General features: G+C 41.9%; 1 protein-coding gene across 2 annotated transcripts in view; it reads right to left on the reverse strand.

Annotated features, from left to right (window-relative positions):
* LOC109889517 (inositol 1,4,5-trisphosphate receptor type 2) overlaps positions 1-20,267 on the reverse strand; it is a 152,453-nt gene that overhangs the window by 121,713 nt on the left and 10,473 nt on the right. For both annotated transcript variants that reach the window (XM_020480989.2, XM_020480988.2), the window contains exons 2-7: positions 11,576-11,646; positions 9,443-9,561; positions 8,964-9,050; positions 8,045-8,203; positions 6,705-6,803; positions 3,262-3,345 (exon numbers count right to left, since the gene is read on the reverse strand). In XM_020480989.2, the coding sequence (XP_020336578.1) occupies positions 3,262-3,345; positions 6,705-6,803; positions 8,045-8,203; positions 8,964-9,050; positions 9,443-9,561; positions 11,576-11,646 (619 nt within the window). The remainder of the gene's footprint in view (positions 1-3,261; positions 3,346-6,704; positions 6,804-8,044; positions 8,204-8,963; positions 9,051-9,442; positions 9,562-11,575; positions 11,647-20,267) is intronic.

Genomic DNA, 20,267 nt, shown 5'->3' on the forward strand with positions numbered 1-20,267 from the left:
TGCTTCTTTAAATCAGCACAACAGTTTTCACCTGTGCTAACAATTTCAAAAGGGTTTTCTAATGATCAATTAGACTTATAAAATGATCAACTTGGATAAGATAACACAACGTGCCATTGGAACACAGGAGTGATGGTTGCTGATAAATGTAGCTATTCCATAAAAAATCTGCCACAATAGTCATTTACAACATTAATAATGTCTATACTGTATTTCTGATAACATTTTATGTTATTTTAATGGACAAAAAAAGGTGCTTTTCTTTAAAAAACTAGGACATTTCTAGGTAACCCTAAACTTTTGAAAGGTAGTGTATATTTAAAACATCCTGCTCTCTTAATTTCCATAATTAACCAATAATATTCGTAATAATGTAGGCAGTTCATGCAAAGGATTGTTACCTCTAATCAGGATTGCCATTACAAAAATGTATTTTTTGGCAAGCAATTATTATTTTAGCAAATAATTACTGTGATTCAACCTATATTTTCCCGAACATCTTTACTCCCTAGCAACAGTTGTTGGACACACACACTATCCCTTTCCCCCACAAACAACCATAAACTCAGATCATCAGCTCCCCATCTCTGAGACCAACTCAAGAAAATACTTGATTTGCATATGCTGCATATACAGTTCTAGCTGTTTGAGAAGGCATGCAAAATAGAGCTAAAACAGGGAGATTTGATTAACCATTGCCAAGTACTAGGTGAAGGAGATCAGATACACCCCGTTCCCCTGAAACACACATGCTGGTCCCCCGCTGTGACCATCTTCCCCAAGCATCTCTGTGCAGTCAGACCTTTGATTATTTTGTGCCACAATAATATGCACAGAGTGTGACACCCTCCCCATGGGTTACTGCAGCTAGTGTTGCCAGCACTGCCACTACCTGGGTGGGGGCACCCCACCGGAATCCCCACCGGCTAGGTATAAGGTCGTCAAGGTTCCCATTAGCAGCTTTGAGAATTTCCTTGTACATTATGCTCTCCCATCAGGGGGCTTTGGCTTTGTAAGACCAACCCTGCCAGGCAGGCTCAGAAACTTGAGAGCGGGGGTGCTGCTTTAGTCGGTCTCTGACCGCATTCATCTTTCTGATTTGGCTGCATACAGGCTACTTACAGTAGGCCCATAAAACATATAAGGACTCCTTAGCGTATGAGTCGCTCATGTGGGTGCCTAGGTTATAGGGTTGGGGACCGTTCCATCATGATAGGGCAATAAATAAATATAATTATAAATCTGGTTATTTTAAAATGTATATCTGCACAAAATTAAACGCTCTCACAACCCCTGCTCACAAACACACCTGGGCTCCGGGATTTGCAACCATCATCCTTTTTCACTCACTAAACTCCACACTTTTCCTAACACAAAAACTCACCCCACCTTCCATCACAATACATCTGCACATACTTCGGAAAGTATTCAGACCACTTGAATTTTCCACATTGTTACGTTACAGCCGTATTCTAAAATGTATTAAATGTATTGTTTTCCTCGTCAATCTACACTCAATACCCCATAATGACAAAGCAAAACCAGGTTTAGACATTTTTGCTAATTATAAAAAAATATTTTCATAAAAAAATCTTACAATGTGATTTTCTGGATTTTTTTCTTCTAATTTTTGTCTGTCATAGTTGAAGTGTTCCTATGATGAAAATTACAGGCCTCTCATCTTTTTAAGTGGGAGAACTTGCATACTTGGTGGCTGACTAAATACTTTTTTGCCCCACTGTAGGTATTCAGACCCTTTACTCAGTACTTTGTTAAATCACATGTGGCGCGATTTCAGCCTCGAGTCTTCTTGAGTATGACACTACAAGCTTGGCACACCTGTATTTAGAGAGTTTCTCTCATTAATCTCTGCAGATCTTCTCAAGCTCTGTCAGGCTGGATGTTAGATCGAGTTCAAGTGCGGGCAATGGCTGGGCCACTCAAGGGCATTCAGAGACTTGTCCCGAAGCCACTCCTGCTTTGTCTTAGCTGTGTGCATAGGGTCGTTGTCCTGTTGGAAGGTGAACATTGGCCACAGTCTAAGGTCCCGAGTGCTCTGGATGAGGTTTTCTTTAAGGATCTCTTTGTACTTTGCCCCGTTCATCTTTGCTTCTATCCTGACTAGTCTCCCAGTCCCTGCCGGTGAAAAACATCACCACAGCATGATGCTGCCACCACCATGCTTCACCGTAGGGATGGTGCCAGGTTTCCTCCAGACGTGACGCTTGGCATTCAGGCCAATGAGTTCAATCTTGGTTTTATCAGACCAGTGAATCTTGTTTCTCATGGCATGAGAGTCCTTTAGGTGCCTTTTTGGCAAACTCCAAGCAGGCTGTCTTGTGCCTTTTACTGAAGAGTGGCTTCCCTCTGGCCACTCTACCATAAAGGCCTGATTGGTGGAGTGTTGCAGAGATGGTTGTCCTTCTGGAAGGTTCTCCCATCTCCACAGAGGAACTCTAGAACTCTGTCAGAGTGATTGTTGGGATCTTGGTCACATCCCTATCCAAGACCCTTCTACCCCAATTGCTCAGTTTGGCCGGGCGGCCAGCTCTAGGAAGAGTTTTGGTGGTTCCAAACTTCTTCCATTTAATAAGAATGATGGACTCAGTTTTCTTGGGGACCTTCAATGCTGGAGACATTTTTTGGTACCCTTCCCTAGATCTGTGCCTCGACACAATACTGTCTCGGAGCTCTACGGACAATTCCTTCAACCTCATGGCTTGGTTTTTGCTCTGACATACACTGTCAACTGTGGGACCTTATATAGACAGGTGTGTGCCTTTCCAAATCATGTCCAATCAATTGAATGTAACACAGGTGGACCCCAATCAAGTTGTAGAAACATCTGAAGGATGATCAACGGACACAGGATGCACCTGAGCTCAATTTCGAGTCACAAAGATTCTGAATACTTATGTAAATAAGGTATCTTTTTTATATTTTAATACATTTGCAAACATTCTAAAAACCTGTTTTCACTTGGTCATTATGGGGTATTGTGTGTAGATTGCTGAGTATTTTATTTGATACATTTTAGAATAAGGCTGCAATGTAACAAAATGTGGAACAAGTCAAAGGCTCTGTCTACTTTCCAAAGGCACTGTATGTCCTCTGTTTCCTGCTATTTGTAAATCAAAACAGTTGTAGCCTAAACGTGGGTGTGCAAGCAGAGCCCTCATCAATACACTGTGTGTACAACCCTCTGCATAAAAAAAGGTAAGCATAGATGGGAAGCATTTAGGTAAGATAAAGTGCACTCACTCCTTTGAGGACGTCCTCTCTGTAGTCACTGAACTTCATGAACAGAGTGACCTTCCAGCTGGTGTTGCAGTTCAAAGCGTTCACCTACAGTTCAACCAAGGAGAGGAGCAGGGAGGAGCAACAGACTGTCATGACTATACAAATCTTTGCAGAGCCTCAGACACAATATACAGTGGGGAGAACAAGTATTTGATAACCTGCAAAATCGGCAGTGTTTCCTACTTACAAAGCATGTAGAGGTCTGTAATTTTTATCATAGGTACACTTCAACTGTGAGAGACGGAATCTAAAATCCAGAAAATCATATTGTATGATTTTTAAGTAATTAATTTTCATTTTATTGCATGACATAAGTATTTGATCACCTACCAACCAGTAAGAATTCCGGCTCTCACAGAACTTTTTTTAAGAAGCCCTCCTCTTCTCCACTTATTACCTGTATTAACTGCACCTGTTTGAACTCGTTACCTGTATAAAAGACACCTGTCCACACACTCAATCAATCAGACTCCAACCTCTGCACAATGGCCAAGACCAGACAGCTGTGTAAGGACATCAGGGATAAAATTGTAGACCTGCACAAGGCTGGGATGGGCTACAGGACAATAGGCAAGCAGCTTGGTGAGAAGGCAACAACTGTTGGCGCAATTATTAGAAAATGGAAGACGTTCAAGATGACGGTCAATCACCCTCGGTCTGGGGCTCCATGCAAGATCTCACCTCGTAGGGCATCAATGTTCATGAGGAAGGTGAGGGATCAGCCCAGAACTACATGGCAGGACCTGGTCAATGACCCGAAGAAAGCTGGGACCACAGTCTCAAAGAAAACCATTAGTAACACACTACGCCGACATGGATTAAAATCCTGCAGCGCACGCAAGGTCCCCCTGCTCAAGCCAGCGCATGTCCAGGCCCGTCTGAAGTTTGGCAATGACCATCTGGATGATCCAGAGGAAGAATGGGAGAAGGTCATGTGGTCTGATGAGAGAAAAAATTAGCTTTTTGGTCTAAACTCCACTCGCCGTGTTTGAAGGAAGAAGAAGGATGAGTACAACCCCAAAAACACCATCCCAAACGTGAAGCATGGAGATGGAAACATCATTCTTTGGGTATGATTTTCTGCAAAGGGGACAGGACGACTGCACCGTATTGAGGGGAGGATGGATGGGGCTATGTATCACGAGATCTTGGCCAACAACCTCCTTCCCTCAGTAAGAGCATTGAAGATGGGTCGTGGCTGGGTCTTCCAGCATGACAACGACCCAAAACACGCAGCCAGGGCAAATAAGGAGTGGCTCCGTAAGAAGCATCTCAAGGTCCTGGAGTGGCCTAGCCAGTCTCCGGACCCGAACCCAATAGAAAATCTTTGGAGGGAGCTGAAAGTCTGTATTGCCCAGCGACAGCCCCGAAACATGAAGGATCTGGAGAAGGTCTGTATGGAGGAGTGGGCCAAAATCCCTGCTGCACTGTGTGCAAACCTGGTAAAGAACTACAGGAAACGTATGATCTCTCTAATTGCAAACAAAGGTTTCTGTACCAAATATTAGGTTCTACTTTTCTGATGTATCAAATACTTATGTCATGCAATAAAATGCAAATGAATTCCTTAAAAATCATACAATGTGAATTTCTGGATTTAGATTCCGTCTCTCACAGTTGAAGTGTACCTATGATAAAAATTACAGACCTCTACATGCTTTGTAGGTAGGAAATCCTGCAAAATCGGCAGCGTATCAAATACTTGTTCTCCCCAATGTATATACAAAAGTATGTGGACATCCCTTCAAATTAGTGGATTCCGCTATATCAGCCACACCCGCTGTCTACAGGTGTATAAAATAGAGCACACAGCCATGCAATCTCCATAGACAAACATTGGCAGTGGAATAGCCTTACCGAAGAGGTCAGTGACTTTCAACGTGGCATCATCATAGGATGCCACCTTTCCAACAAGTCAGTTCATCAAATGTATGCCCTGCTAAAGCTCCTTCGGTCAACTGTAAGTGCTGTTATTGTGAAGTGGAAATGTCTTGGAGCATCAACGGTTCAGCCGCAATGTGGTAGGCCACCCAAGCTCACAGAACGGGACCACCGAGTCCTGAAGCGCATAGAGCATAAAAATCCTGTCCTCAGTTGCAACACTCAATACTGAGTTACACACTGCTTCTGGAAGCAAAGTCAGCACAACTGTTAGTCGGGAGTTTCATGAAAAGGGTTTCCATGGCCATGGCTTAAGATCACCATGAGCAACGGCATGCGTCGGCTGGAGTGCTGTAAGACTCGCCATCATTGGACTCGAATCTGGGTTTGGCGGATGCCAGGAGAACGCTACCTGCCCAAATGCATAGCGCCAACTGTAAGGTTTGGTGGAGGAGAAAATGGTCTGGGGCTGTTTTCATGGGTCGGGCTAGGCCCCTTAATTCCATTGAGGGGAAATTTTAACGCTTCAGCACACAATGACATGATGATTCTGTGCTTCCAACTTTGTGGCAACAGTTTGGAGGAAGGCCCTTTCCTGTTTCAGCATGGCAATGCCCCAGTGCACAAAGCAAGGTCCATACAGAAATGGTTTGTTAAGATCTTGACTGGCCTGCACAGAGCCCTGACCTCAACCCCAATGAATACCTTTGTGATGAATTGGAACGTCGGCTGAGAGCCAGGCTTAACATCAGTGCCTGACCATACTAATGATCGTGGTTGAATGGAAGCAAGCCACTACAGAAATGTTCCAGCATCTAGTGGAACACCTTCTCAGAAGAGTGGAGGCTGTTATAGCAGCAAAGGGGGGACCCACTCCATATTAATGCCCATGATTTTGGAATGAGATGTTTGACAAGCAGGTGTCCACATACTACACGTTGTTCTGTAGTGTAGCTGCTGGTCAGCAGGTATGTCATACCTGCAACTTTGCCAGTTCTGCAACCAGAAAGTATTTTTTTATGGACAGTGATAGTCGGAAGGTAGAGGGAGAGACAGAGTAGGGGCAGAGGTGGCATTCGTAACCCCGTTACCAGTGCCTGTGTGTGAACTAGAGTCTGAGGCACTACCACTAGACTTAATGTTCTTAATAATACCTATAACCAGGCAGCTTTCCAAACGCATGTTATGATACAGTTGATTTAGCAAGTGGTTTAGGTATACTAGCAAGTAGTTACGGTTAGGGTTAGGATAAAGTTAGAAAACCAAAACATGCCGAGATTCAAATTGCCGCCTGGACTCGAAACAATGCCACTCGCTCATCCTACGTGCTTCAAAGGCAAACCTGCTGACCAGCAGCTTTTTTGGAGTCTTCAAAAACACGATAGTACAGGAATTGTTGGAGATTGCATGCTGAAACAGATAACATGGCTGTCATTCTTCCGCACCGTTTTGCCATGCATAGTATCCAGTAAATGTTTTACATAGTCACTCAGCTCTAAATAAAACAGTTCAATGGATCGTACCTCCTTGCAGCCGGGGTTGTCTAGCAGCTCAATGTTGCTGGCGTGGAGAGGCTGTCCTGCATTCACAGGCATCAGGACCACCTTGTCTCCCACCACCACCTAGGGACCAAGCACACAGGTCAGACACTAGCATACACATTATAACGAAGAGAGTAAAGTAGAATAAAACATAATACACATGAGGCAGATCAGAGGACAGAGGAATGAGATGACCTGACACACATCAAACAGCAAAGGTCCACAGTCACTCCCTGTCCCATGCAAAGGGTTACCAATCTATCTAGAGATAAGTATTCCCCACAACAATAGCAGATGAGCACAACCCATGGTAAAATGAAGGAAGTGTAGCCTGTGGGGTGTACACAGCGCATTGACATTCATTCATACAGTAATGTGTGTGGCAGCAGGAAATCGCTGAACGCAGTGTACTGTATGCACCATATAGTCTCAAGCATCTCCATTCAAACCACTTACATATCATAATAAACAGACTAAGTATCTATAGCATTGCTGTATTCTAAATTGCGCAGATCTTGTTAGTCAATAACAGTTAAGGGGGAAAAGAATTGTAGAAGAGTCGTGGAAATGCAAACACGTACTTAAGTTTTTCCAATGCTCATGCAAAGCTAGTGCTACCATGCTTTCACAGCAAGTTTCATGGCCTAAACTTCCACCATGCACTTCAAACAAGAAGAATACCTTCCACCATAGGATGCTAAAGCAAAAGGAGAGGAGACAACCAGTCTAGTTATTTCAGCAGGATGAAGACATTACGTTGACATGGACATAATACCAATCTAATTAAAACAGGACAATTGCAATATTTTTTTTATTTTACCTTTATTTAACTTGGCAAGTCAGTTAAGAACAAATTCTTATTTTCAATGACGGCCTAGGAACAGTGGGTTAACTGCCTGTTCAGGGGCAGAACAACAGACTTGCCAGCTTGGGAGTTTTGAACTTGCAACCTTCCGGTTGCTAGTCCAACACTCTAACCACTAGGCTACCCTGCCGCCCCGATATATTAAGACAGCCCCTAAAAAAATGTTTGTTTTTTAAAGATTCTCACAACTTAAACATCTCAACAATACTGAGTTTCATCATGAGGTTTGGTTTGCCATAACATATCTATGATAAGTAGGGCTAGGAGTTGTTCCACGTTTGGTCACATGTTCGGGATTGCAGTGGCCTGTAGTTACAGTCAGGTCAGGACCCCTTTTCATAAATATTCTCAGAGTAAGAGTGTAGATCTAAGATCAGTTTTGCTTTTCAGATCACAAATTATTACGATTGTATAGACAAAGGGAACTTGATCCAAGATCAGCACAAAAGGTACCTACATTATCACCCTCGCTGCGGAGCTTCCAGAAGGGCTGGATGTAGAACCAAGAGCCCTCATTGCCGGATGGGTCCAGAGACACACGCATGGCGTTCTTCTCCAGCAGCGCCGGCAGACGCTTGTTCACCGTCAGGTACTTGTTACTTTTAATATGCAGAAGCTGAGGGTGAAAAGAAAAATGGGGCCAATTCACGAGGACACATCATTAACAACACAAGGTCATGCACAAGGTCCCTGGTTCGAATCCCACCCCAACACCTAACTCTAATATTTACCAAATCACATGTATTGCTAGGAAACAGTTACCGTATGAAATTGGTACTCTTTATTAAAGTGAGATTAAGGGCTAATTTATCATTTCATTTTGTTATGAGCTCAGAATTTGTCAATACTTTATTTGGAATTGACCACAAAATCCTTTCAATTCAGTTTCTGCTTGGCATTAGGGATCAGAACATTACCGAAATCCTATTTATCACATAAAATATTCTGTTTTCTGAATAGATCATTCAAATTGGCTTTAGCTTTAAAAATGCACACAGAGCACTAAATGAAAAAGGCTCATCTTTTAACAGCCAAATCATGTGGCAAGAGACTGGACCTGACCAAACCAACTCCTTTGAAATGCTTTAAAACAACAGTTTTAAGCCAAGTTGGAGGCCACGAACCTCGTGAAACCACATGGAACAAACCCACAGTTGACTGAAAATTGAAAATGATACAAGTTCAATTTACTATGTGCCATACAAAATGTTGCCTGTTAAAGCACCTCATTGGCAATGTGAGGCACTAGAAGCCAGACTACAGACAGAAAGTCAGCCTTGGTAACAAAGTGAAAACATACACAAGGTTACGGGCACAAAGCAAACCGAGATATCGTCTCTGATAAGAAAGGGGAGTTGGCTGTAGTTGGCCGTTACCTGGATGACGTTACTGTACTTGACCACCTCTCCAAGCAGCTTCTTATTCTCGGTGTCGTTTTGCTTCTGTTCCAGTTCTGCTGCATGCTGGGAAATTAAGAAAAACATGCTTGATGCTAACTACATTGTAGCCAGATTGTGCAGAATCACCGATCTACAAATCACGTTGCATCACCAATGACTAATTCTTATGTGATCACCATCAGCGAATCTGTGCCTCGCCTTGCTCAAACTGATTCTGATTCCCTTAAAGCAGTGCTTGTCCATCCAGGTCCTGGGGAACCACAGGGTGTGCAGACTATTGTTCTAGCCCACTACTAACATACTTGATTAGACGAATCAACTGCAGTAATGATCAAACCCTTGATTAGGTGAATCAGTTGTGTTCGTACTGGGATGGATCTAAATCCTGTACACCCTGTGGGTGTCGTGCCCAGGACCGTGAATTAATTACACTAGGACTTGGAGAAAGGTCATACCTGTAACTTCTTAAATAGGTCTGCTTCTGTGTAGTTGTTGCCTTGTTTGCCCTGTTTGGCCTTACAGAACTGCTTCTGAGCCGAGTACCTGTTCATCGGACATACCTTGAACAGGCAGTCTGGAGAGAGAAAGAGAGATGAATAGTGGGAAAGAAATTGGGAGAAAAAGAGGAAGAAAGACACAAAGAAACAGAAAGGGAGGTGAGTGAGGAATACATATACATGCATCACACAGACAAACATACTACATATAATGTACACTGAATATAAATATAAACGCAACACAAAACAATTTTTAATGAGTTCATATAAGGAAATACATTTATTAGGCCCTCATCATGGCTTAATGAGGTAAAAAAAAAAAAAATAAGATTCATATTGCATTTTAAGCGTTTATGAATTATAGGTTGGGGCGGCAGGTAGCCTAGTGGTTAGAGCATTGGACTAGTAACCGAAAGGTTGCAAGATCAAATCCCTGAGCTGACAAGGTAAAGATCTGTCGTTCTGCCCCTGAACAAGGCAGTTAACCCACTGTTCCTAGGCCATCATTGAAAACAAAGAATTTAGTTAAATAAAAGGTTAAAAAAAAAAAAAAATCTATAGATTTCACATGACTTCATAGATATGCATCTGTTGGTCACAGATTTAAATGTAAAGGTAGGGGCGTGGATCAGAAAACCAGTCAGTTTCTGGTGTGGGCACCATTTGCCTCATTCAACGTGCAACATCTCGTTTGCATAGAGATGATCAGGCCGTTTATTGTGGCCTGTGGAATGTTGTCCCACTCCTTTTCATTGGCTGTACAAAGTTGCTGGAAATTGGCGGAAACTGGAACATGCTGTCGTACAAGCCTATACACAGCATCCCAAACAGGCTCAATGGGTGACATGTCTGGTGAGTATTCAGGCCATGGACGAACTTGGGCATTTTCAGGTTCCAGGAATTGTGTACAGATCCTTGCAACATGTGGCCGTGCATTATCATAGTGAAACATGATGTGATGGCTGCGGATGCGGATGAATGGCATGATAATGTCCCTCAGGATCTCTTCACGGTATCTCAGTTCATTCAAACTGCCATTGATAAAATTAAATTGCGTTTTTTGTCCATAGCTTATGCCAGCCCATACCATAACCACACCGCCACTGTGGGGCACTCTATTCACAAAGTTGACATCACCAAACCTCTCTCCCACACAACCTCTCTGCCCGGTACAGCTGAAACTGGGGTTCATCTGTGAAGAGAACACTTCTCCAGCGTGCCAGTGGCCATCAAAGTCAGTCAGTTAACGACACCGAACTGCAGTCAGGTCAAGACCCTGGTGAGGGCGGCGAGCACGCAGATGAGCTTCCCTGTGACGGTTTCTGACAGTTTGTGCAGAACTTCTTCGGTTGTGCAAACCCAGTTTCATCAGCTGTCTGGGTGGCTGTTCTCAGAAGATCCTATACATTTTAGAGTGGCCTTTTATTGTCCCCATCACAAGGTGCACCTGTGAAATTATCATGCTGTTTAATCAGATTCTTGATATGCCACACCTGTCAGATGGATGGATTATCTTGGCAAAAGATAAATACTCACTAACAGGGATGTAAACATTTCTAAGAAATAAGCTTTGTGCGTATGGAACATTTCTGGGATCTTTTATTTTAGCTCATAAAACATGGGACCAACACTTTACATGTTGCACTTATATATTTTTTCAGTGTAATTTGCATGGCAGTGTGTCACTAACTGACTTGAGTGTGTGACTGGGTGGGGGTATATAGCATGTGTGTGGTTTGTGGCTGTTTACTCAATGGTATTCTGTAAAGTCAGTTAAACACTTAAACCTCATCCTATAAACCACACTGTTAAAACAACATGGGGCTATAGTGGCCTGCTAGGCCTTGGGAGGGTGTCTGTGTGTGTGTGTGTGTGTGTGTGTGTGTGTGTGTGTGTGTGTGTGTGTGTGTGTGTGTGTGTGTGTGTGTGTGTGTGGACTGCAGTAACTTTGGCACGCTCCACTACTAAACTGCCCATCACTGCTAACTTGGCAGAAAAGCGGTGAGTTAATTCAATCAAATACAACATCTATATGAGTTACAACGCAGTCCTCTGCGGTTGGCCAGCTAGTCATTGACTCCTCCCACTCACCTCTGAACTTTTTGGGCGGAATGGCCAGGTCTCCTGCGTCCGGCTGCACCACACACCTGTCATCAACAAGCCTGGGAAGAACACAAAAACACCCTACATCACACACACCATTTTTGTTTTTTTTTATAGAAATTTCATTTAACATTTATGTCAATTACCTAAAAATGTTTCAATTCTTTTCATATTCGCATGTTGTAGCTTCGACCAGGTTTTCCCAAACTCGGTCCTGGGGCCTCCCCCCCGAGGTGTAACGTTTTGGTTTTTGCCCGAGCATTAGCTGATTCAAATAACCAACTCATCATCAAGCTTTGATTATTTGAAAAGCAGCTACGTAGTGCTATGGCAAAAAACTAAAAACATGCACCCAGGGGGGGCCCCAGGAGAGTTTGGGAAAACCTGCAAGGCTTAGACCCTATTTTACGTCTGAGGTTTTTGTGTTGTGCCCGCCCTCGGTTGAGACATTTTTTATTATGTGTGTGTCATGTTTTGGCTGATCAATATACTAACATTGGAATAAAATAGAAATGTCAACTTTCAAATGGTACCACAAAGATGGTTGGAGGTCCAGACATCAGAGAAAGAAATAGAAATATAGATAACAGAATAGACATGACCATTTAAGTTGACAATCAACGCGGTGGGTGGACTGGCAATCATCTTTGTGGTAGTAATTAGAAGTTAGTTTAATTTCAATGGGGTACCAGATATGCAAAATGGGTATACTTTGAGCACCATTATTTCCTGAATGTTGTGTAATAATTACGTCCAAAAGGTCCCTTTCTGGCCACTTATTCCATGGGCAAACATGTATGGAATTTGTTTAAATCAAAAAGACATGCTGTCAAGAACTGATTGATTTCAAATGGATTTACCCACTACCAACATACAGGGAACTGCCAAAATAAAGATAACAGTTGAGTAAATGAGATGGATAAAGTATATTGAAAGCTGGCACTTCCACACAGCTGTGGTCCCTGAGGTAATTAAGCAATTAACATCCGATCATGCTTAGGGGCATGTATAAAAGTGCAGGGCAGGCCCAGTTGCTCATTATTTTGTCTACCATGGCTAGAAGAGATCTTCGTGGCATTGAAATAGGGGTAATTGTTGGGGCACATTTGACGGGAGCATCAGTGACGAAGACTGCTCAACTTGCTGTTTCACGATATGCTATGGCTATTTCAGTCACCAGATCTCAACCCAATTGAACACTTATGGGAGATTCAGGAGTGGCGCCAAAACACCAAATTATGGAATTTCTCGTGGATAAACAGTGTCGCATCCCTCCAATAGAGTTCCAGGAACTTGTAGAATCTATGCCAAGGCACATTGAAGCTGTTCTGGCAGCTCGTGGTGGCCCAACACCTTAATTAGATTAGGACACTATGTTGGGGTTTCCTTTATTTTGTCAGTTACCTGTAGCATGTAAGGAAGAAATCGGCACGCATCGCATGTGATGCTCTTTATTGGATGTCATGTTGAATTCAGAGCATTGCCAGGTTTCATTATTGTGTAACTAACTATAACAGATAGTTACTGTGTTCTACAATGATAACTGGGCCAGTATACAAAAAGCGCTAGAGCATGTGTGCTGATCGAGTATCAGGTTGACACCTATCTATGTAATCATATTAATTCAGATCTAAAATACAACAACTGATCATAGATCAGCACTAATACTCTAAGATGCTTAGTGAATACAGGTCCTGGTCTAGTTGAAAAGGAAACTGTCGATTGTGTAAATGCTGTGGTGGGGCACAGGCTGGTGCGGCCACAGGAAAAGCGCATGGCTTCTGTGTGTGACTGATAAGGCCTAGATGTTGATGGGTTAACATCTAACCGCCTTGTTTCCGCACCGCATGCCTGGCTTTTGCAGTCAATGTCTAAATTTGCTATGTAACCAGCCCACCAGCCTGCCACAGCAATTGTTTTCTGACAATTTACAAAAAAAACATCTTCAGAAGAATTATTTGACTGTATTTGACTGACACACTCTCCATCCAACTATGTGTCCGTGTTTACTAAATTCCCACAGGTTTTGAAACCACAAGATCAACTAAACATGATTCTGTTGGCAGAGAATGTGCCGCTGTTCTTCACTTCTAGCTTTTATAGGGCGGCGCACAATTGGCCCAGTGTTGTCCGGGTTAGGGTAGGGTTTGTCCGGGGTAGGCCGTTATTGTAAAAAAGAATGTTCTTAACTGACTTTCCTAGTTAAATAAAAGGTTAAATAAATGGTTTTAAAATAGGACCTGGCTACATCCTGTGAAAGACTGTGTTATTATGCTAGCCTCGTCACAGATCTGTTTGTACTCTCTTGCCAACTCCTTCGGTGGTCATTGTAATGCCCAATTGACCATATACAGTGCATTTAGAAAGTATACACACGCCTTGACCTTTTCCACATTTTGTTGTTCTACAGACTGAATTGATAATAGATTAAATTGAGATTGTTTCACTGGTCTCCACAAAATACCCCATCATGTCAATTTGGAATTGTTTTCAGAAATGTTTACAAATTAAAAGCTGAAATGTCTCGAGTCAATAAGTATCCAACCCCTTTGTTCTGGCAAGCCTAAATAAGTTCAGGAGTAGAAATGTGCTTAACAAGTCACATAATAAGTTGCATTGACTAATGGCAGTAATAGTTTAAACATGATTTTTGAATGACTACCTAATCTCTGTACCCCACACATACAGATCCCTCAGTCGAGCAGTGAATTTCAAACAGAGTCAACCACAAAATACAGGGGAGGTTTTCCAATGCCTTGCAAAGGACACGTTGGTAGATGGGTCAAAACATATATTTTTTAAAGCAGAGATTGAATATCCCTTTGAGCATGGTGAAGTAATTAATCACACTTTGGACAGTGATACAAGGCATCCAGTCACTACAAAGTTACAGGTGTCCTTCCTAACTCAGTTGCTGGAGAGAAAGGAAACCTCTCAGGGATTTCACCATGATACCAATGGTACTTTAAAACAATTACAGAGTTTAATGGCTATGATAGGAGAAAACAGAGGATGGATCAACATTGTAGTTAAAATTGCAAAAAATGTGTCATAACATTTGGGGCAAATCCAACACAACGTCACAGTACCACTTCATATTTTCAAGCATGGTCGTGGCTGCATCATGTTATGGGTATGCTTGTCTTTGGCAAGGAATAGGTATTTTTTTATATAGTTAAAAATAAACAGAATAGAGCTAAAAACCTGGTTCTGTCTGCTTTCCAACAGACCGAGATTAATTCACCTTTCAGCAAGACAATAACCTAAAAACACAAGGCCAAATACAGACTGGAGTTGCCTACCAAGATGACATTGAATGGACCTGAGTGGCCTAGTGGGTTTTTCACTTTGATATTATGGGGAATTATGTGTAGATGGGTGACCAAAAAATTATACAGTATATTTTACCCGTTTTGAATTCAGGCTGTAACGCAACAAAATGTGGAATAAGTCGAGTATGAATACTTTCTGAAGGCACTGTAGTTGGCATGACAGCACAAAGAGATCTGGGACCAGGCTAATCTTGTGCCAGCCTTTAACAAAAACAGAACCATCTGGCAACTTGAAGATAAGTTGTGAAAAGGAAGCCCAGTATGTGAAAGGAAGCCCAGTGTGAGGCATCCTCATACTGTGTTGACTCAAGCTTCTCATCGTGGTCCAAGTTTCATCCTTGGTGTGTGTGTCAATCAATCATCTCTGGTAGTCTGCACTGCTACAGAAATCACTAGCAGATTGTTGTCTCAAATCACATTTCTCACATGAATCGTAAACAGGTGTAGACTACCAGTGAAAAGCTTACTTAAGGGTCCTTTTTCAACAATTCAGAGTTAAAAATTAAAAATAACATGGCTATATACAGGGAGTACCAGTACCAAGTCGATGTGCGTGTTTACGAGGTAAATGAACTAGCTATTTACATACAGTATAGGTAGGGATAAAGTGACTTAGGCAACAGGATAGATTAGACAGTAACAGCAGCGTATGTGGTGAAGGTGTGTGTGTGGCGTCAGTATGCATGTGTGTGCATGTTATGTGTGTGTGTTGGAGTGTCAGTGTAATTATGTATGGATAGACTCCAGTGTGTGCGCATAGAGTCAGTGCAGGAGAGTTAGTGCAAAGAAGGGTCAATGCAGGTAGTCCAGGTAGCCATTCGATGACTCCAGATTTGAACACATTCATAGATTTAAGCTCAGCCCGACTTAAACAGCAGTCTTGTTTAAAAAAAAAACATTTAAAAAATGTAAACTGTCCCCCCCATAAAATGTAAATCACAGTGCAGTTATCGCTAAACCTATTCTTTGCTGTGTTATAGCCTAACTAAACAATCAGGCTGTAAAAGGCCTGGGAAAGTTGTGTAATTTAAATAAAACCAGGGAAGAGGCGAACTTTAGGCTACTTTGGCAAATTTGCGAGACATGCAAGACAAGACAAGACAAGACATCAAGGGTATTACGGTATATTAAAATGGAAAAAAATTAAAATGGAAAAACAAGTTTGAAAAACGAACTATACTGAAACTATTATATTTGACTCTAAAATGACCTCAAATTTAAAAAACATGAATTATGTTCAGATGCTACTGAATCTGGCGGGTAAATGTGGCCAGGAGATGGTAATGTTGCAAATAGGCCTAGCTTATGCATCATCAACAGTAGCTATCACTAGCTAACAGGGGAGGGGAAATTGCTAGGAAGGCAAAAAACACCACCTAATTTCTGATGAGATTTCAGGATGATTGTGCGAATGGTCGCATTTTTCTGCCACATGGCCAAAACTCAGAGCGCCACTAGGCAAAGTATGTGCTTTGGTTGAAACTAAACACAAGTAGGCTATGCTACAGTTAACACCCTCTGCTCCAAAATGTGCTCACTGTATACACTCAGTGGCCAGTTTATTAGGTACACCACCCCGTTCACAAAAATGGTTCACTCCTACAAAGTGAGTCACATGGCTGTGGCTTGCTATATAAAGCAGGCAGATAGGCATCCAGTTCCTGTTTGATTTTACTTTAGAATGGGCAAAAAAAATTGACCTAAGCGACTTTGAGTGTGGTATGATATTCAGTGCCAGGTGCGCATGTTCCAGTATCTCGGAAACAGCTGGCCTCCTGTGCTTTTCACGCACGACCGTGCCTAGAGTTTTCCGAGAATGGTTCGACAAGAAAAAAAAGAAAAAAAATACATCCAGTCAGCGGCAGTCCCGTGGTCTGAAAAACTGTCTTCTGACTTTAAGGTCTGTAACACTGGCCTAGAAGCTATTATACCCCTCTAGGCCAAATTCAATGTTCCATCAAATAATACCAATTATACCTTAAGGCAGGGTTTCCCAAACTTGGTTCTCGGGACTCCAAGGGTGCACTTTCTGTTTCTTGCCCAAGCACAACACAGCAGATTCAAAGAATCAACTAATCATCAAGATCTGATTATTTGAATTAGCTGTGTAGTGTTAAGGCAAAGACCAAAACATGCACCCCTTCGGTTCACGAGGACTGAGGTTTGGGAAACGCTGCCTTAAGGGATTTTAAAAAATCGAAATCAAAACAATCCTTAGTATGACCATCTTAAAACAATTCCACGTTAGATTAGTAGAACTCTCAACCTCGGCTTAGACTCTAAGGATTAAACAGTAGTGTGCAGAAAGGAATCGTCGGTCCTCGTCACGGATGGGCTATTGCAGCAGACGGCCACACCGGGTTCCACTCCTATCAGCTAAAAACAAGAAGAAGCAGCTCCAGTGGGCACGCAATCACCAAATGGACAACTGAAGAATAGAAAAACATTGCCTGGTCCAACGAAACCCGGATCATGTTGGATCATGCTGATGGCAGAGTCAGGATTTGGCTTAAACTGCATGAGTCCATGGCCACATCCTACCTGGTGTCAACGGTACAAGCTGGTGGAGGTGATGTAAGGGTGTGGGGAATGTTTCTGGCACACGTTAGGTCCCTTGATACCCGTTTTCATGCCCCTTCTTGTGGCAAAGGGGAGTACGACTGGGTACTAGATGTACCTCATAATATTTAAAAAACTGTCCACTGAACGTATAACTCAAAGCACTGTAGTCTACTTCAAAACAAAGTACAACTCAAGAAGATCTAAATAGTTATCCACATGAAACTGAGATCAAATGGTTGGTATGCAGACGATGCATGGACGTTTTCACCAACAAAATTATTATTCACGATTGACAGTGAGAAATGTGAATGGAGGGTGACCATACATTTGTGCATTTTAAATCCATCTTTATAATTTAAACCCATCACATACATATACAGTACCAGTCAAAAATTTGGAAACACCTACTCATTCAAGGTTTTTTCTTTATTTTTACTATTTTCTACATTGTAGAATAATAGTGAAGACATCAAAACTATGAAATAACACATATGGAATCATCTGTCTGGACCACTCAAGGACTTGTTCTGAAGCCACTCCTCCGTCAGAGAACGTGCAGTGTGGTGCTAGGACAACAACCTCTCCCTCAATGTGAACAAGACAAAAGGAGCTGATTGTGGACTACAGGAAAAGCCGCGACGAACAGGCCTCATTAACATCAACAGGGCTGTAGTGGAGAGAGTTGATAATTTCTAGTTCCTTGGTGTCCACATCACCAACGAGCTATCATGGTCCAAACTAGAGGTCGACCGATTAATAGGAATGGCTGATTAATTAGGGCCGATTTCAAGTTTTCATAACAATCGGAAATCGGTATTTTTGGGAGCAGATTTTTTGTTTGTTTTTATATAAAAAAATAATAATACCTTTATTTAACTAGGCACGTCAGTTAAGAACACATTCTTATTTTCAATGACTGCCTAGGAACGGTGGGTTAACTGCCTTGTTCAGGGGCAGAACGACAGATTTTCACCGTGTCAGCTTGGGGGATCCAATCTTGCAACCTTAACTTGTCCAACGCAATAACGACCTGCCTCTCTCTCATGCACTCCACAAGGAGACTGCCTGTTACTCGAATGCAGTAAGCCAAGGTAAGTTGCTAGCTAGCATTAAACGTATCTTATAAAAAACAATCAATCACTAGTTAACTACATTTGGTTGATGATATTACTAGATATTATCTAGCGTGTCCTGCTTTGCATATAATCTGACTGAGCATACAAGCACTCTTCGTTGTGTGTCAAGCATTGCGCGGTTTATGATTTCAAGCCTATCAACTCCCGAGATGAGAGTGGTGTAACCGAAGTGAAATGGCTAGCTAGTTAGCGCGCGCTAATAGCGTTTCAAACGTCACTCGCTATGAGCCTTGCAGTGGTTGTTTCCCTTGCTCTGCATGGGTAACGCTGCTTCGATGGTGGATGTTGTCGTTGTGTTGCTGGTTCGAGCCCAGGGAGGAGCTAGGAGAGGGACGGAAGCTATACTGTTACACTGGCAACACTAAAGTGTCTATAAGATCCAATAGTCAAAGGTTAATAGAGGTAAAGAGGGAAATAGTCCTATAATAACTACAACCTAAAACTTCTTACCTGGGAATATTGAAGACTCATGTTAAAAGGAACCACCAACTTTCATATGTTCTCATGTTCTGAGCAAGGAACTTAAACGTTAGCTTTTTTACATGGCACATATTTTACATGGCACACATTTTTACATGGCACATATTACTTCTCCAACACTTTGTTTTTGCATTATTTAAACCAAATTGAAGGCTAAATTGATTTTATTGATGTTTTATATTAAGTTAAAATAAGTGTTAATTCAGTATTGTTGTAATTGTCATTATTATACATTTTAAAAACCTGATTAATCGGTATCGGCTTTTTTGGTCCTTCAATAATCGGTATTGGCAGTGAAAAATAATAATCGGTCGACCTCTAGTACATACACACACAACATGGCAATGACACCCCTATAAATGAGTAGATTCTGCTATTTCAGCCACACCTATTGCTGACACGTCTATAAAATCGAGCAAGCCACCATGCAATCTCCATAGACAAACATTGGCAGTTGAATGACCATACTGAAGAGCTCAGTGACTCAACGTGGCACCATCATAAAATGCCACCCCAACGGGTGTCGCTGGGCAGCTTCAATGTGGTGCTCTTATTCTTCTCACTTTGCTGCTATAACTTGATGACCCTTCACATAGCTAACAATTTCCTTGGCTCACTTGTAGATTGTATCCATTGTTTTCAGTGACACGATGTTGCAAAAATAAAACAAATACAATTCCATGTACAGATAAATAGTTAGATTAAACAACTCCCTTGCAAGGTATATGTTTTTAAATGAAACATGTATGGAAACAGGTGAATTAACACTCCTTAGTTAGCAGGCTCAAGCAAGCTAAAACCTACATGGTTACTAGCAGAAATTGTTAACAAGTTAGAAATGATTTTAAACACACTTTGCTGTAGGCTACTATTTACTAACAAAAAATAATGTGTCATAAAATATATTCACCCCACCCAGTATTGTAATCAAAACTTACCATAAACCATGTAGTCCTTGGCTCAGACAGTGTAGAAGTGTGGAATCAATAGCATATCATTAGTGTGCCAGATCAGCTGCACGTGTGATGGAAGAATGGACTGTGCACGCAGAGGGTTGCAATTCCATTGAATTGGGGATAGTTTAACCAAAATATGCCACAGGACCTAGAATTGCCTTATGTATATCCCACAAAAAATGTTCACTCTTATAAGCTAACTTTTTTTGATGAA

Source organism: Oncorhynchus kisutch, linkage group LG4 (assembly GCF_002021735.2).
Source record: "Oncorhynchus kisutch isolate 150728-3 linkage group LG4, Okis_V2, whole genome shotgun sequence".
Lineage (NCBI taxonomy): Eukaryota > Metazoa > Chordata > Actinopteri > Salmoniformes > Salmonidae > Oncorhynchus > Oncorhynchus kisutch.